At 35.3% G+C, this 17,042-nt stretch overlaps 1 protein-coding gene across 4 annotated transcripts; it reads right to left on the bottom strand.

Moving 5' to 3' along the window:
* Positions 1–12,382: 12,382 nt before the first annotated feature.
* LOC110649060 (uncharacterized) lies at positions 12,383–16,029 on the bottom strand. Of its 4 annotated transcripts, none has more exons than XM_021803468.2 (8): positions 15,876–16,029; positions 15,492–15,549; positions 14,663–14,942; positions 14,453–14,514; positions 14,087–14,285; positions 13,883–13,979; positions 12,868–12,950; positions 12,383–12,596 (listed from the first exon to the last, which is right to left on the bottom strand). In XM_021803468.2, the coding sequence occupies exons 2-8, from the start codon at positions 15,543–15,545 to the stop codon at positions 12,589–12,591; spliced, it is 783 nt and encodes a 260-aa protein (XP_021659160.2). In that variant the 5' UTR covers positions 15,546–15,549; positions 15,876–16,029; the 3' UTR covers positions 12,383–12,588. The 4 variants fall into 4 exon arrangements, with proteins under 4 accessions (XP_021659160.2, XP_021659161.2, XP_057992525.1 ...); XM_021803469.2 differs by having other exon boundaries at positions 14,663–14,933; XM_058136542.1 differs by having other exon boundaries at positions 14,663–14,933; positions 15,492–15,631; positions 15,876–15,981.
* Positions 16,030–17,042: the final 1,013 nt, after the last annotated feature.

The raw sequence follows: 17,042 nt of genomic DNA, 5'->3' as shown, positions 1-17,042 counted from the left end.
CTTTAATTATTTTATAGTAGAAAATTATAGAAACTGGATAAACAATATGAAAAATTTTATAATAATTTGATAATACCCGAGCTAAATTGAAACTGGATCGAAACTCATATTGAACCAAAACCCATTTCGAATGAAACCAATATGAACCAAAACCCTTTTTTTTTTAACATCTTAGACTAATATTACTAGAATTACTATCAATTTTATGCATTGAATATATGTAACACCCCTGATTTTTTATATATTATTATTGGGCTTCGTGTAGGTATCCTCAATTCGCGGAAATTCGACAGTTGTCCGGATCTGTGAATTTCCGGCCAGACAGACCAGCTACCGGAAAAGTCTCCGAATTGGATCGAGGTTTTTGCTACCCCACCATTGTCAGGCATCCCGAGCGCGTTCCCGAAGTCGGATTCGGCAAAGGTAAACCCGAACCTTGCTTTTTCGTAATTTTCTAGTGCTTAAATAGGATTAAAAAAAATCCATAAAATATTCGTGGTAGCTTAGAAAATTACGATTCTTTTTGCAATAGCTTAGTAATATTTCTAAGGACCGCGGGGCAGAGTTTTATAATTTTTAGAGCTTATTTGAGCAGTTTTTACAAAAATGATCAATTATAAGGACTAAATTGAAATTTTACATATTGTGATGAATGATTGATTTGATGGGCCCAGAAGGGGCTGTGTGATGTGATTGAGTTGTGGATATATGAATTGTGGATATAGAAGTGTGTTTTGAGCCCTTTTGCAGGTTGGGTAGGTCCTAGGTATAGGGGAGATTCTGCCGGATTTTCGGCACGACTTAGGACGTATTGGTCTTTTTCTTTGTTTGTATTGAGTCAAATTTATTAAATGATTGTAATAAAATTGTCAGGTGAGCCGGGACAGCCTTCTTCCTCCGCCTAGCCGCCACAGTGATTGTCGTCAAGTCTGTGAGTAGAATATTAATTTTAATTGTAATTTCGATATTATTATATGTTCAAGCATGCCATGCATCACTTATATGCATATATTTATGTAGTTAAACTCTAGGCACGATTTATGTTGCATTCATAACTGTTGATGTGCCATGGATGTTGTTGTGGTAATTTGGAGCAGTGTGCGTGCGTTGGCGTGCGTGTGATGTGGTGTGGACTATGGATAGGACGGGGTAGTCACGGCTTGAGTAATTCGCTGGGACCCGATCCTTCGAGGGGTAGTCACGGCTTGAGTAATTCGCTGGGACCCTCGATTTGGTTATTAAGTGGAAGTCCGAGCTTGAGTAATTCGCTGGCACCAGGTTGGATTTAAGAGAGCTGTATAGGGGATCAGCTCCCATATGTTATGATTGATACTACAGGGTGTGTGAGTGCTCCAAATTACCTTTTTGATGCTATGATGTGAATTTATTGCTGATGTTGCACTTCATTCCACAGGTTGCATTAGTTTTAGATAGTTATAGAGATTATGGTTAAAATTGATATTTTACTCTCTGAGTCGAACGCTCACTCCTGTTCAAAAATTTTTACAGGCCACAGGAGGATATTTTTTGAGGTTAACCTGCTTTCTCCCTCGCAGGTCGATTACTAATGTTTGTATAAACTGGTTAAATCTTAGAATTTCCGCATGTGTTAGAAATGTTTATTTGATTTGGGTCTGTAACCTAAATTATTATTTTGGACCTGTAAACATATAATGATATGCATGTTTGATGGATTGGATGAGGGAGCTGAGCTCCCATTTATTTTTATGAGGATATGAGTATGTGGAGGGTGAGCTGAGCTCCCCAATTGAGTATTTATTATGTTTACAGGTCGGGTGAGTCGAAAACTCCCCGTTGGGAAGTCCATTTTATGGCCGGACTCTGTCCGCTTGTTTTCTTGAATTTGGGCCCAAATGGGCTTAGAGTTGGGTTAATGAACAGTTAGGCTTACTACGGGCCTTGGGGGCTTTAGGCTGGCCCAGGTCCTAGTGCCGGTCCGGCCCATAGGTTGGGTCGTGACAAATGTGGTATCAGAGCTTAGGCTCTAGATTCATGGGAAAGAATATACTTGGGAGTGTAAAAGGAGTCTTGTTAGGATGTTACATGCGGAGTATAGGATTACATTTGTCTTTTACGTAATTTTTGTTTCTAGATTCTGCATTATACCTCGGGAAATATAAAAGTTTCTCAATTAGTGTCTTGATTTTCGTGGAGTACATAGAAATGTGAAATAGAGTTAGTAGACATGTGAGGTCCATCATGAGGATACGTACTCCAAGAAATGCTATGTCTGCTCTGTATGGGTTTAAATGGTGTGCCCATTTCGTGCAAGGCACGAGTACATAAAGGTGAGTCTTGAAAGTACAGTTGCCCTAGATAAGGATGAGGATACCACTGCTAGCAGTCATCAGTGGATGACCCAGTCAGAATGAGTTATGATAATAGAAGATTCGAGAGAGATAAGAAATTAGGAGGCCTAGTAGGTCCGGACGTATCGTAGTAACTATACAATGTTCTCGATGTCTGCTCTGTAGTCGCATTACTGATGCACATGAGATTATTGTGTAGAGCTGCGTGCATCCCCGTGGTGCTCCATAATGAGGGTGTTTACTGATGGCGTCTGTTTTGGTACAGCAATACCAGAACAGAGTTCTATATCTGCAGAGGAGTTGGGAACTCCTGGTTAAGAGTCTAGAGCTAGAATATCGAAAGGTTACAGTTAGGTGGTAACTAGAGTCAATGACTCGGTTACCCTAGCATGAGCTAGAGTTGCATTAAGAGTTGCCATCAGACCAGAGGTTTCGGACTAGTTGCAAAGTAAAAGTGACACCTATAGAGTGAGACCATCTAGTCTTCGGTATGGAATTTTGGATGATTTTTGCAGAATGACAGACGTTTTGCTTAGAACTTAGTGAGAATAGGATACCTTGTGTGTATTAGCAAGGTGTAAAGTGCAACCCTACTACCTAGGGACGGTCAAAACTATGAATTGATGATTCACAGAGATATGATATGATAGGAGAGTCATTAATTTGACATGGTTTGGGCAAGGTGGTAAATGTAGTACCTTTGTTGCAGCAAGTTAGGGTGTAGTCTTATCTTTTCAAAAGGGATCGAAAGTTATTACTAATGATGATGACCAACCAAATAGTGTCCCAGATGGGACTGTAGAGTGTGGTAGAGAGTAGTTGGCTCGAGTATCCTGGAGAGGATACAAGTTCCATTATAGGAATCATATATAATCAGATCATGATGGATGTAAATCCTTTGAATTGGATGACAGGTTTGGGTGCCCGGAATCTTAAGTTTTGGCTAGTTGAGTAAACATGGAAAATAATAATAATAATAATAAAATTACTGCAAAATTAGTTCTCGAGGTAGTAAGGGTATTATGTAAGCTAAAGGATAAGAATAGAAATCATACGATAAAGGTATGACTGCAATTTCCTGAGTTCCTTTCTGACTTCATATTGTTCAAACAATAGTATAATCTAATTATAATAGTGTTAAGAGTAATAAATTAGCGAAGATAAATCACAGAGGACCAATGGATAAAGAAAGTGCAGAATGAAAGTTTGGACAATTGATTGCAGATGCAATATAATCTAAATGCTAGTGGAAGTACTAGCTAGAGTGGTCAAAGGACCAAATCTGAGTAGCACAGACATATGATAACGCGATAGAGACTCTGAAAGATATAGTTAGCAAGTACAGCTATTATGTTAGGAAAAAGAATGGAACCAGGGATAGAATAGTCAAGTTCTATTTTGGGTAAGACAAAGGAAATAAATGAAAGGACAACCTAAAGAGCGCATAATAAAAGGAACAAAGTTAAGATATAGGATAGGCTAAGTGTTATTCTTGGCAAGGAGAATGACAAGGATGGAAAACCCAAAATGGGACCACATTAGTGAGAAAAGTGATGGAGGTATGGAATACAATAATAATGAGTAAATGTTAGAAGGTGTGCGATGGTATTGCGGACTACCTAAATAGGTAGAGAAAGAGAAGTTAGTAAGCAGTAAGTTGAATAAAAGTCAGTCAAAGGGATCAAATAGGTATGATGAGAGGAAAAGAATGATAGATAATGACACATAGGTTTTAGGTTAGACTTTTGAGATAGTGAGAAGGTAGTTAGAGGTTCGTTATGAATGTCAGGCAAACATTTTTAGTGTGATCAACAGAATCACTTTGCAGTGACGCAATAACGACAGAGCAACAGTAGGGGTAGAATAAAAAGTGACAAGTATGGATGGTAATAAATCACTAGAAAGTTTAAGGATCAAATTAATTACCATAGATAAGGGTGGAATTAGTGTTTAAAGAATCTATTAGCGAGAGAAATCTTTCAGGATTCAACAAGGGTTAAGGGCACAATATAAACGATGATAGATATGAATCATAGGTCGAGTATAAGTAAAGTTAATAAATTATAAAATATTATGTCAGGAAGGACGATGGTATAGTAAAGGGTTCATGCAGATGATACCTTATAGGTAGAGCACAATTGTGCTAGGAGATGATGAAATTTGAAGAGAAAAACTAAGAAACATAGGTTAAACATTATTATATGGACAATCGGGCGTAGTTGAATATAGAGGATATTTTTCTTTCTTTTCAAGTTTAGCTCGTGTTTTTGATTCAGGCGTTATATATAAGGAGCAGTAGGCGAGGCAAGGTGTCCTTGTTATTTGAGAGTTTGATTGGCACCAATTCATATACAATTTCCTGATATGAGAATGACAGTAAGTGCATACCTAGTGTTAAGTATGAAAGGACGATCAGAGTAATGACATGAGTTAAATTGAGTTAGCTACTAAGGCTTGCGACTGTTTTAAACTATGAGCTAGATGAAGTACTATTTATGGATGAGTTTCAATAGATGAAATTGTTCTTGATGGGTAATTTGAGGTTAAAGTTTAGAAAGCTATGGCAGTATATATGATTATATTAAGGAGAATGAACACGTGAAGTATCTTGTTTGGAATTAAGGCATGACACATATTTCCTACAGCCGTGTTAGTTCAGATGGAACTTATAGTTTATGGGGCTCATATTCATCCAGGATAAGCAATTTCCTACTAAGGCTGGTAGGGAATGATAATGTTCTGATAGTTAAGTTGGAAAAAAGGGGGTACAAAAAAAAATTCTCTATGGGTAATTATAAGTGTTACATAAGGTGAAGAATGTGCTGGTAGGAGTAAATCATAGGGTTAGAATTCTCGAAGTAATGAAACTAGTAATCAAGATAAGACTAAGAAATAAAAAGAAAGTTAAAGTTGATGATGGGATAGACATCTTTGAAGGAAAAGGTGTAAGGATGAGATAGGACTAAAATTAAGGAATAAGTACAGCAGGTTGAAAAGATACCAACAATACCAAAAATAGGAAAAGGGAAGTGGATAAGATCCAAAGGACAGGAAGAGAGCTCGATAGAGTCAGTTATAATGATGAGGATAAGGAGTGTCTAACCACTGCCCCTGTGTTAACACTACCTATGAGCGGTGAAGGATACACCGTGTACTGTGACGCCTTCAGAGTTGGCCTAGGGTGTGTTTTGATGTGGAATGGAAAAGTAGTGGCTTATGCTTCAAGGCAGCTGAAGAGGCATGAGCAGAACTATCCCACCCATGATTTGGAAATGGCGGCTGTAGTCTTTGCACTAAAAATCTGGAGACACTACCTGTATGGTGAAGTGTGCGAGATATACACCGACTATAAGAGTTTGAAGTACATCTTCCAACAGAGGGATTTAAACTTGAGACAGAGGAGATGGATGGAGCTTCTGGAAGACTATGATTGCACCATCCAGTACCACCCTGGGATGGCCAATGTAGTAGCAGATGCTTTAAGCAGAAAATCTTCTGGCAATTTGGCGCACATTTTAGCAGAGAAGAGACCGTTGATTAAGAAAGTACATGAGTTGATGGATCAAGGTTTAATCCTAGATCTTTCAGATGAGGGGGTCTTGTTGGCTCATTTTTCAGTGAGGCCAGACTTGCGAGATGGAGTTAGAGTTTCCCAACACAGAGACCAACAATTAATGAAGATCATAGAAAGAGTACAGCAGGGTGAAGGTGGTGAGTTTGGATTTGCCAATAATGGCGCCCTAGTGCAAGGTTCTAGGATATGTGTGCCCAATGTGGACAATCTCAGGAATGAAATCATGCGAGAGGCACACTATACACTGTACAGTGTCCACACAGGTTCCACCAAGATGTACCATGATGTGAGAGATAGCTATTGGTGGAATGGCATGAAGAGAGGCATAGCAGACCTTGTGTCCAAGTGCTTGACTTGTCAGAAGGTGAAGTTTGAACACCAGAGACCGTCAGGGAAGTTGCAAGAGCTCCCTATCCCAGAATGGAAGTGGGAAATGATTTCTATGGATTTTGTGACTGGGTTGCCTCGTACCACGCGAGGATATGATTCGATATGGGTAATTATAGACCGCCTAACCAAATCAGCTCATTTCTTGCCTGTGAAGACTACATATTTTGTGGCACAGTACGCCCGGCTCTACATTCGAGAAATAGTCAGATTGCATGGAGTTCCGGCTTCCATAATATCTGACAGAGGGCCCCAGTTCACTTCTCGGTTTTGGAGAAAGTTGCAGGAGGCACTTGGCACACAGTTGAACTTCAGTACGGCTTTCCACCCTCGCATGCATTTGACAAATTGAAAGGACAATCCAAACACTGGAAGACATGCTTCGCATGAGTGTTTTGGATTTTGGAGGTCAATGGGATGAGCAGCTAGCTTTGGTGGAGTTTGCCTACAACAACAGTTACCATTCCAGCATAGGGATGGCACCCTATGAGGCACTATATGGAAGGAAGTGTAGGTCTCCTCTGTGTTGGACGGAAATGGGGGAAGCGAAGGTGCATGATGTAGACCTAGTGCAGTACACTTCAGAGGTAGTTCCTTTAATCAGGGAACGACTGAAAACAGCTTTCAGGAGGCAGAAGAGTTATGCAGACCCCAGACGGAGGGATGTGGAGTTTGCAGTGGGCGACTATGTATTTCTGAAGGTTTCTCCAATGAAGGGAGTCATGAGATTTGGAAAGAAGGGCAAGTTGGCACCTCGCTATATTGGACCTTTTGAGGTTACTGATAGAGTTGGAGCAGTTGCCTACCGGTTGGAGCTACCACCCAACCTTTCTCACGTTCATCCCGTGTTTAACATCTCTATGCTCAGGAAATATATTCCCGATCCTTCTCATGTACTACAGTCGGATGTAATAGAACTAAAGGAGAACTTGACATTTGAGGAGCAACCTATAGCCATAGTGGACTACCAAGTGAGACAGCTAAGATCAAAACAGATCCCTATGGTTAAGGTTTTATGGAGGAGCCAGTCAGTGGAAGAGTGCACCTGGGAGTCAGAATGGGACATGCGTAGCAAGTACCCTTATCTGTTCAATGTGTAATCATGTACTTTATTCTGCCTTGTGTAAAATTCGAGGACGAATTTTTTGTAAGGGGGGAAGAATGTAACACCCCTGATTTTTTATATATTATTATTGGGCTTCGTGTAGGTATCCTCAATTCGCGGAAATTCGACAGTTGTCCGGATCTGTGAATTTCCGGCCAGACAGACCAGCTACCGGAAAAGTCTCCGAATTGGATCGAGGTTTTTGCTACCCCACCATTGTCAGGCATCCCGAGCGCATTCCCATAGTCGGATTCGGCAAAGGTAAACCCGAACCTTGCTTTTTCGTAATTTTCTAGTGCTTAAATAGGATTAAAAAAAATCCATAAAATATTCGTGGTAGCTTAGAAAATTACGATTCTTTTTGCAATAGCTTAGTAATATTTCTAAGGACCATGGCAAGTAGTTTTATAATTTTTAGAGCTTATTTGAGCAGTTTTTGCAAAAATGATCAATTATAAGGACTAAATTAAAATTTTACATATTGTGATGAATGATTGATTTGATGGGCCCAGAAGGGGCTGTGTGATGTGATTGAGTTGTGGATATATGAATTGTGGATATAGAAGTGTGTTTTGAGCCCTTTTGCAGGTTGGGTAGGTCCTAGGTATAGGGGAGATTCTGCCGGATTTTCGGCACGACTTAGGACGTATTGGTCTTTTTCTTTGTTTGTATTGAGTCAAATTTATTAAATGATTGTAATAAAATTGTCAGGTGAGCCGGGACAGCCTTCTTCCTCCGCCTAGCCGCCACAGTGATTGTCATCAAGTCTGTGAGTAGAATATTAATTTTAATTGTAATTTCGATATTATTATATGTTCAAGCATGCCCATGCATCACTTATATGCATATATTTATGTAGTTAAACTCTAGGCACGATTTATGTTGCATTCATAACTGTTGATGTGCCATGGATGTTGTTGTGGTAATTTGAAGCAGTGTGCGTGCGTTGGCGTGCGTGTGATGTGGTGTGGACTATGGATAGGACGGGGTAGTCACGGCTTGAGTAATTCGCTGGGACCCGATCCTTCGAGGGGTAGTCACGGCTTGAGTAATTCGCTGGGACCCTCGATTTGGTTATTAAGTGGAAGTCCGAGCTTGAGTAATTCGCTGGCACCAGGTTGGATTTAAGAGAGCTGTATAGGGGATCAGCTCCCATATGTTATGATTGATACTACAGGGTGTGTGAGTGCTCCAAATTACCTTTTTGATGCTATGATGTGAATTTATTGTTGATGTTGCACTTCATTCCACAGGTTGCATTAGTTTTAGATAGTTATAGAGATTATGGTTAAAATTGATATTTTACTCTCTGAGTCGAACGCTCACTCCTGTTCAAAAATTTTTACAGGCCACAGGAGGATATTTTTTTGAGGTTAACCTGCTTTCTCCCTCGCAGGTCGATTACTAATGTTTGTATAAACTGGTTAAATCTTAGAATTTCCGCATGTGTTAGAAATGTTTATTTGATTTGGGTCTGTAACCTAAATTATTATTTTGGACCTGTAAACGTATAATGATATGCATGTTTGATGGATTGGATGAGGGAGCTGAGCTCCCATTTATTTTTATGAGGATATGAGTATGTGGAGGGTGAGCTGAGCTCCCCAATTGAGTATTTATTATGTTTACAGGTCGGGTGAGTCGAAAACTCCCCGTTGGGAAGTCCATTTTATGGCCGGACTCTGTCCGTTTGTTTTCTTGAATTTGGGCCCAAATGGGCTTAGAGTTGGGTTAATGAACAGTTAGGCTTACTACGGGCCTTGGGGGCTTTAGGCTGGCCCAGGTCCTAGTGCCGGTCCGGCCCATAGGTTGGGTCGTGACATTAATATTCAGGAAAGATTTAATTCAATGGTGAATCTTTTTTCTATATTTAGACTAGGAATAAGCATAATTTAACTTAATATGAATGATCAAATTGAATCAAAATAAAAATTTAATTCATTTTTCTAAAATTTAATTTGATTCAATTTTATTTTTATAAAAATCAATCTATTTAGTTCAGCTTAATTTTGAGAAAAAATTTTAAAAAGTCTAACCGCCTATTTTATACAAGGCCTATATAACCTCATCTGCTTCTCTTCATTCAAAGATTTTTATTTTTTTTATTTATTAGAATATTTTTTAATATTTATTTTATAATTAAATAAAAAGATTAATCCCTTCAAAGTTTGTGATCAGCCCCTACCAGCAATGCCTTGTCAAATCATTAAACCTGAAAATTCTTATCAATAGTAAAGTTATCAGCATAAAAACAACATTACTCGTTCTTATTAGTAGTAAAGTTATCAGTATAAAAACAACGTTACTCTTTCCTTAAGTAGACCTGACCAATGGATCAATTTTAGGCCGAGATCTATAATTTCGATTCAAGGTTTAGAGAAATCAAGATTGGATTGCAGGATTCTATTGATTTCAATTTAGTTCCAGTTCGATTTGATTTTAATTAAATCCAGCAGTTGAATTTTTTTTTTTTTAAAAAAAAACATGGTTTTAGCTATCTAATTCAAACTTGTTTTAACGTTTTAGCCCAGACCATGACTGGATCTACCCTTATGAATATCACTCAGCAAAATTGAAACCACAACTCAAGAATGCTGGCAGCTTTTGGCTAAATATTTTGTGTTTTTTATTTAAAAAAAAATCAACAAATTTAACTAACTGATGCGGTTTGCATAATATTCATTTCATAGTGTGCAAAGAATGACTAGTGTTGGCGTTGAGTGAGATAACTCAGTGGGTCAATGTCCTACCTAAATCCCTTTAACGTATGGCGCATGGACTGCTACCCTATAAGGAGTTGGAATTGTATTTCTACTAACAGCTTAAACTTTTGACACAGTGGTAAGCGCTCTATTTTATAATTGGTATCAGGGCCAGATTCCCTCCATATATCTACTATGTTTCCTTCATCTGCTCTACCACCTTCCAATCCATGACATCTTTCTATACTTTTTGTTTATATACCTATCATTTTGTCTATATGATTATGATACTATGTTATCTTCTTTTTTAATTTTTATATTTTTAATGATGCCAAAAAGGGATACAGATAGCTAGTGAATGTTGATATCATATTTTGAATTATTTTATGGGTATAGTGATGACCTTTTGGTCTTTTGGATTATATCATAGTCTATGGACATTTTCATAATATTGATGGTTGAGTTATTCTTTGGTTTGATATTGGTTCTTGCACCATCACTCATTTAGAACTCATGACATCATGTCATTACATTCATTGAGTCAAAACCTTCCTTCATGTACTGCTTTTAGTTTTTTAGATTGTAGCATTAATTGATTTCGAAAGGGGAAGTATACTAGGAGGAGAATTTTTCTTAACTCATGCACTTCACTTAATTTTTTTCATCCACTAATTATTTATCATCATTAAAAAAGGGAGATTATTGGATCTAGAGTCTTAATTCATATATTAATAATAATAATTAATTAATGTGCTACTAATTATATTGAAAGTGTTTATTTTAAATTTGTAGATCCCAAATTTGAGTGAAATTACTTCAAATCAAGGTTGGATGAAAGCAAAAAAAGGAAGCAAAGCTTTATGGGATTACACAATGTAACTTTTATTTACTTTTATACCTTGTGAATCTCTAAAGATTATTTGTGTTAGCTTAAGTCTAAGTGCTACATAGAAATTCTTGTTTGATTTAACTTTTTACCTAATTCTTGACAAGAGAGAGTTAAATTAAATTTTTATTTTTTAATGATGCAAAATTATTTTTGGGAAATGCTTTAAATGAAAATTACATTGAATAAGCTTTTCAACGCTTTAAACGGATCGAAAATCTAATTTCTATGTATGTTTTTTTTAAGCCTTTAGAAAAATAGGACAAAAGGGACTTCGACAGTCAAAGTCAACTTTTCAAAGTGATATTTAAACAAAATGAATTTCGACAGCCAAATCTAAACTTCTCAAAGTTAAAATAACAAGTTTTTAAGTTGTTAAAGTGCTATTTTTGCATTAAATGAACCCCAATGGTCATTGTCTTAGTAAAATAATAAATAGAAAATATTTATAACTGAGAAAAAATTACAACTACCATCTGATTAAGTTTTTATTGAGTTCAAATCTATTTCGTTTATTTCTTTCTCTAGAACTTGAGCCATTACAATTAATTATTTGAGAGCTTATGTTAAGTTGTAATTATTTTGTTTTGATATTGAAAGTGAGGTTGTTGAGTGATTTATTGTGCATCTCATTATTGAGGACGAGCTTGAGTTGTTGTAGAGTGTTAAACTACATTGCGTGAAAAATGACTTTAAGAGAGCTAGAGATTGCTTTTAAGAATTGTAAGAGTTTGATTTTCACTCAAAGAAGATAGTAGAGTCGACTCCTTGATGAGAGGATGTAGACTTGAAATAGCCAAACTTCTATAAAATCAAATTCCTGTGTTCATCATTTTTTCTTTCTTTGTGCCTTAAATTGTTCAAATTTTTTTTCTAGCCCAAAAATTTTTTTATAAGAACCTAATTTGTCCTCTTTATTGGATTGCTTAAGAGACAACAATTAATATCAGAGTCAAGGTCATAGATTTGAATCCCTAGCAAGTGAGCGGGGGAGAGAGAGATTGTTGGTACTAAGTGGGGTTTGCTCAGTGAGCCAGCATCCTACTCAGATCCTTTCGGTCCATTGCTCTTGGACTGCTACGCTATAAGAAGTTAGAGTTGATATCTGCTAACAGCTTAAACTTTTGATATGGTAGCAAGTGCTCGATCCTACAACTAGTTTGACTCTAAAGGTGAACAGTGATAGCAAATCTCTTCCTCCACCCTACTCAGTTAAAGGGCAAGGATTCACCCATTTGTTCATCTCATGGTAGTAATATTAGCAACTAACCAGCTATATGTGAAACACACAGAAGTAGTCTCACCAACATTTCAACTGATTTCAGTTTTCTCTGTATGTAAAGATTTAGATGGGGCAACAAATAAATTAAGAGAACAAAACGACAAGAGAGAGAGAGATGATGTCAAAACAGCTTTATTTTACATAATTTAGCCGAATATTACAGCATAAATTATCTGCTTAACTTAAATGATTATCAGTTGAATAAGCAAGCTTACATATGAAAGAGTATAATGAAAATTTGCAGAGGCAGAAATCTACCCAAACCCAAGACCTACCCCTCTGGGCCAGTTATCCAATCCAACAATCTCTGATGGTAGGCAGCTCATGTACCTGTAAAAGGACTAAATTAGACAGCCATAAAGAGCAACACTTCAAAAGAAAAAAAAAAGGGGGCTCACTGATTAGAAAGGTAATATAAGTTCACATTTGCTGCAATATTAGCAATACATTTTGATATAAGAATAAATTTTGTTAGAATACAAATTCAACTTCTATACTTTGCTAGATCATTAATTTATTTATTTTTCCATCGAGATGAATCACAAGTTTGCTTACAAAATTTTCAAAATAAAAAGCTACCAAAATCAAAAGAAAAACTAACCATAATTTTGCTGCACTGTTGTGAACCTGTGAATGGCCTTTTTTAGTGAACCGAGGTTCATGTACCTCAAGGGTCCCATATGCCTGTAACACAAAATAGAACACAATTTAGACCAAAAAATGCAAAGCTTTGAAATGACATAATAGTGAAGTTGCAGAACATCCAAGCAAGGTAGATGAGGAAGATCCCATAATGCTAAAATATTGAGAATGAAGACGTTCAATTAAAAAGTTTATTCCGAAATCAATATCTAAAAGCAGGAAATTGAATGCAGTAAAAAAAAAAAAAAAACTTAATCTTGCAAAAAAATAAGCTATCTAAATCTTTGCTGTTCACACTCCATATTCTCTCTCTCTCTCTCTCTCTCCCTCCCCAAACCAATCGACACACACATGCACACCCAAAGTAAAAGAGCCAAAACATGAAAAATGATTATAAAATCAATTTTCAAATTTGAATACAATTAAATAACAAGAACAACAAATTGTCGAGTTTCAAACCCTGTCAATTTCACAACTAATCAACAATCGGTTGATGATATGTTAATAACACATTAAACTTTCCAAAGAACATCATTCAGAACTTAGTTAATATTTTTACATGCCCCTCCAACTTACAACAACCACAAACAGAAAAATGGCAGATATTAACATTTTAATCATTGTTGAGTTCTCCTATCAAAAAGAGAAACAAAATAAAATCTAAAATTAATAGCTGATTTCATATTATAAATTAAGACTTCATACTATCAATTAAGTTGAATGCTGTAGACTGTTGAAGAGAAGGAGAACAAGAATGATTGATGGGTGCAACTGCAATGTCAGATGTACCATCCACCAAAGAAGTATGAAGTATGAACCATGAAGTATTTGGCTTCATGTGGAAACATTTCCTTCACCTTGAACTGGCAGTATAATTTGAAATAGCTATGATACCCCAGCTTTAACAGCCAAATGGAATAACTGACAAAATTAATGCCACTAACTTGATCAACCTATTGAATCAGAACACTTACACCATCTCAGTATATCGAAGTCTCCACGGTGAGAAACCTAGATGGCATCTAACAGGTCCATAAATTAATAGCAAGTCAGGTTCCGGCCCTTTGTAACCTGATGATTGCATAAGAACATCAATTCCCAATTAAGTATAAAATCAAAATTTGAAAAGAGATCAATCTCCTAAACCATTCAGCATATATCCAAGAAGTAAGACAAACCTATAGCTTTTAGTGCCTCATCCATTTGATCTTCTGTAAAGCATGGTTCTTCCTTTCCTACACCAGTTTTAGCATACTTCAAATACTTCATAAAGAGTACGTTAGCTGCCCTGGTTATTGCTTCCTTTCCATCGGAGCTGGAAGCAAATTCCACAGTCATCTGTTTCTGGTCCAGTAAAACATCTTTTTCAACTGCTTCCTATAAAACCAGATGGTAAGAGCAGTTACGCAAAGTTCATAAAAGGGCAGCCTAATCAAAATCACATGTGAGCCAAGCAGCCTCACCACGTAAACATAAATTCTATCCATGAATGTCAGGAAACTGATAAATAAAAGAAAAAATATCATATAAATAGAAAATAATACCTCAAATGGCATAGCATTGTTCAAACTCTCCATGATGGTTTTCTTGTTTGTCTTGAGAACTCCTATAAGAAAAAAGAAGTTCAAAAACACACTATTTTAAATTGAAAGAGTTTAATGTAATCTCCATATGTTTACGAGCAACGGTAAAATCAATAAATAGTGAAAGAATGTCCTCAACTGCTCAGTTGCACTGAGTACCCTCATACTTACCTTTTGAATCATAGAGGCATAAATGTTTCACACCCATATCTTCCACCCATTTCAAAAGCTGAATAACTTTAGAAATTTGGTAAGCTTCTTCACTATCTACCACAATGGCAAGGTACCGGACCTTGTCAATATCGAGGGCTCCATAGCGTTTCACAAGTCCACTAGAGATTAGAAAGCCTTCGATCATTTGGACCATACTAACTTGAAGGTACCATAAGCTGACAAGAAGATGTAGAGTACGCCACAGAAATTGAAGAAAATGATAACTAATCTGCGCAAACTTTAAAAATGAAAATTAATACATCCAATTTAGCTCAATAAAAGCATAAAACATAATCAATTGCATGATAAATTTTTAAAATAACAACAACGACGACAACAACAACAACAACAGAGAAGGAAGGGAAGGCGAGTTCAGTGCCCCAGAATGGCATATCAGACATTCAACACAACACAAAACCAATTTTTCGAACAGCCTGCTTGTTGCCCCATCAAATCAGGTACTAGTTACTTGATATTTCATAAATGCGATCTAGCAATGTAACTCTTACTTCTCAAACGACAACCTCAGCAGCCTTTACTCCAATGTGTCATAATTTCTCATCTCATATGAGAGAATGAAAGAAATCATTACTCCAATCTTAAGCAACTGTATATCCTTTTATTACTCCTCCATTGTTTTTACCACAAATCAATGATACATCCTTTTATTAGGATTGTAGTATCTACTCAAGCAATTACACAAAAGCAAAACATATTTTTCCAAAAACATATGATTAAATTAATGAGGCAAAACAATTCGAATTAATAAAATATCCCATGCACTTACCGGATCCACAAAACGATTAACTCTCTGCCCTCCAGCTCCAGGTTTCAAATCCATTACTCTACCAAAGCATAAATCACAAAACCAGAGACCCATCAACTTAAGCCATTCAACAAGTAACAAATATGCACAAACACCTATTCCTATATACATAAAATGAAAACAACTAAGGTTAGCTTAACCATGTTGGCCAAAGAAATTGTCTAAGTACAAAGAATTATTCCCAAAAATAAAAGAATTATTCACGAAAAGCGGGCGTTTTTGTGATGAGCATCGAAGATGCAACGACACCCAGAAAAAAGAAAGCAAACGAAAAAAGGCCCAACAAAAGAAAGGGGAGAGGAGGATTCAAGATAGTGAAAAAGTTTGGTGATTTTTTCTCTTTACCTGGTGGTTTGGCTGTTCTTCCTTTCAGTGAAAGGGGCAGGGCGTCTTCCGTGTGGCCTTTAAGAAAAACAACCTGCTCTTATGTTTGTTCGCTGTGTTTTTTTATAGGCTACTTCACTTTAGTTATTTTATTTTTTTATTATTAAATAAATTATTATTAATTTATTTAATAATTATTGTTTTTAAAATAAAATTTATTTTAATAAAAAAAATTAATTATATAATTTCTCATTTCTAAATCGTAATGCGCAGATGACAATACATCATGTATTTTAATACGCCACCAAATTAAAAAATATGAAAATATGTTGCACTCTCTCTCTGAACATAACGGTTTTATTTTCTTAAAATGAAAGAAAAATTAATTTTTTATTTAAAATGTAATAATAATTTTTAATAATTCTTGTTCATACAATGATTTTTTAATATTTATTATTTAAATTTATTTATATAAATAATTAATTAAAAATAAAATATATATTTTTACAATAATATTTATAAATTTATATGTATTATATTTTAAATAAATAAAATTTAAGTATTTTATAAAATTATTAATAATAAATATAATATATATAAATTATTATTAAAATATTTAAAATTAAACGAATTTAGATAATTTAATATAAATTTTATTTTTTTAATACAAATTAAAATATTAAAATTAATAATCAAGTTTATTATATATATAATGAGTGTACCAAATTTTTCTCTTATATAACGATTTTTATATACATATATTATCATGGATAATTATTTGGTGTGATATTTAAAAATTAAATTAATTAATTCATAATATTTAATTTAATTCATTATTTAATTAATTATTTACTTTTATTAGTTTATAGTTAAAGAATATATGTATAAATTTGATTTTAACTTTTTTTTTTAAGTTTGAATTTAATTACAATTAAATTCTCATAAATTTATTTTATTTTGATTTTTATATTATCGATTCTTTTTCAATTATGATTCGATTGAATTTTAATTACACCAAAACAGAGCTCAACATTGCATGTAAAATGAGTTCATTCATGAAAAAAATATTTTCCAATTTTAAGAATTAAAAAACATTTTCACATTTTAATTGCTTTATACAGCAAAAAGAGTTGGTGAGTTTATCAACGTTTCTTATTATAGAAAATTGTATAATCAACTTTGTTTTAA

The sequence above is a fragment of the Hevea brasiliensis genome, chromosome 15, assembly GCF_030052815.1.
Source record: "Hevea brasiliensis isolate MT/VB/25A 57/8 chromosome 15, ASM3005281v1, whole genome shotgun sequence".
Taxonomy (NCBI): Eukaryota; Viridiplantae; Streptophyta; class Magnoliopsida; order Malpighiales; family Euphorbiaceae; genus Hevea; species Hevea brasiliensis.
Note: the sequence above shows the minus strand (reverse complement) of the source record. Positions and strands in the feature narration are given on the sequence as shown.

Excerpts from the sequence above, each read along its gene's own strand:
- LOC110649060 (XM_058136542.1), bottom strand. The coding sequence starts at position 15,584 with ATGGGTCTCTGGTTTTGTGATTTATGCTTTGGTAGAGTAATGGATTTG. Across the intron at positions 14,934-15,491 it reads TTAATCGTTTTGTGGATCCG|ATTAGTTATCATTTTCTTCA; the intron begins GTAAGTGCATGG and ends AAGTTTGCGCAG. Across the intron at positions 14,286-14,452 it reads ACAATGCTATGCCATTTGAG|GAAGCAGTTGAAAAAGATGT; the intron begins GTATTATTTTCT and ends CTGGTTTTATAG.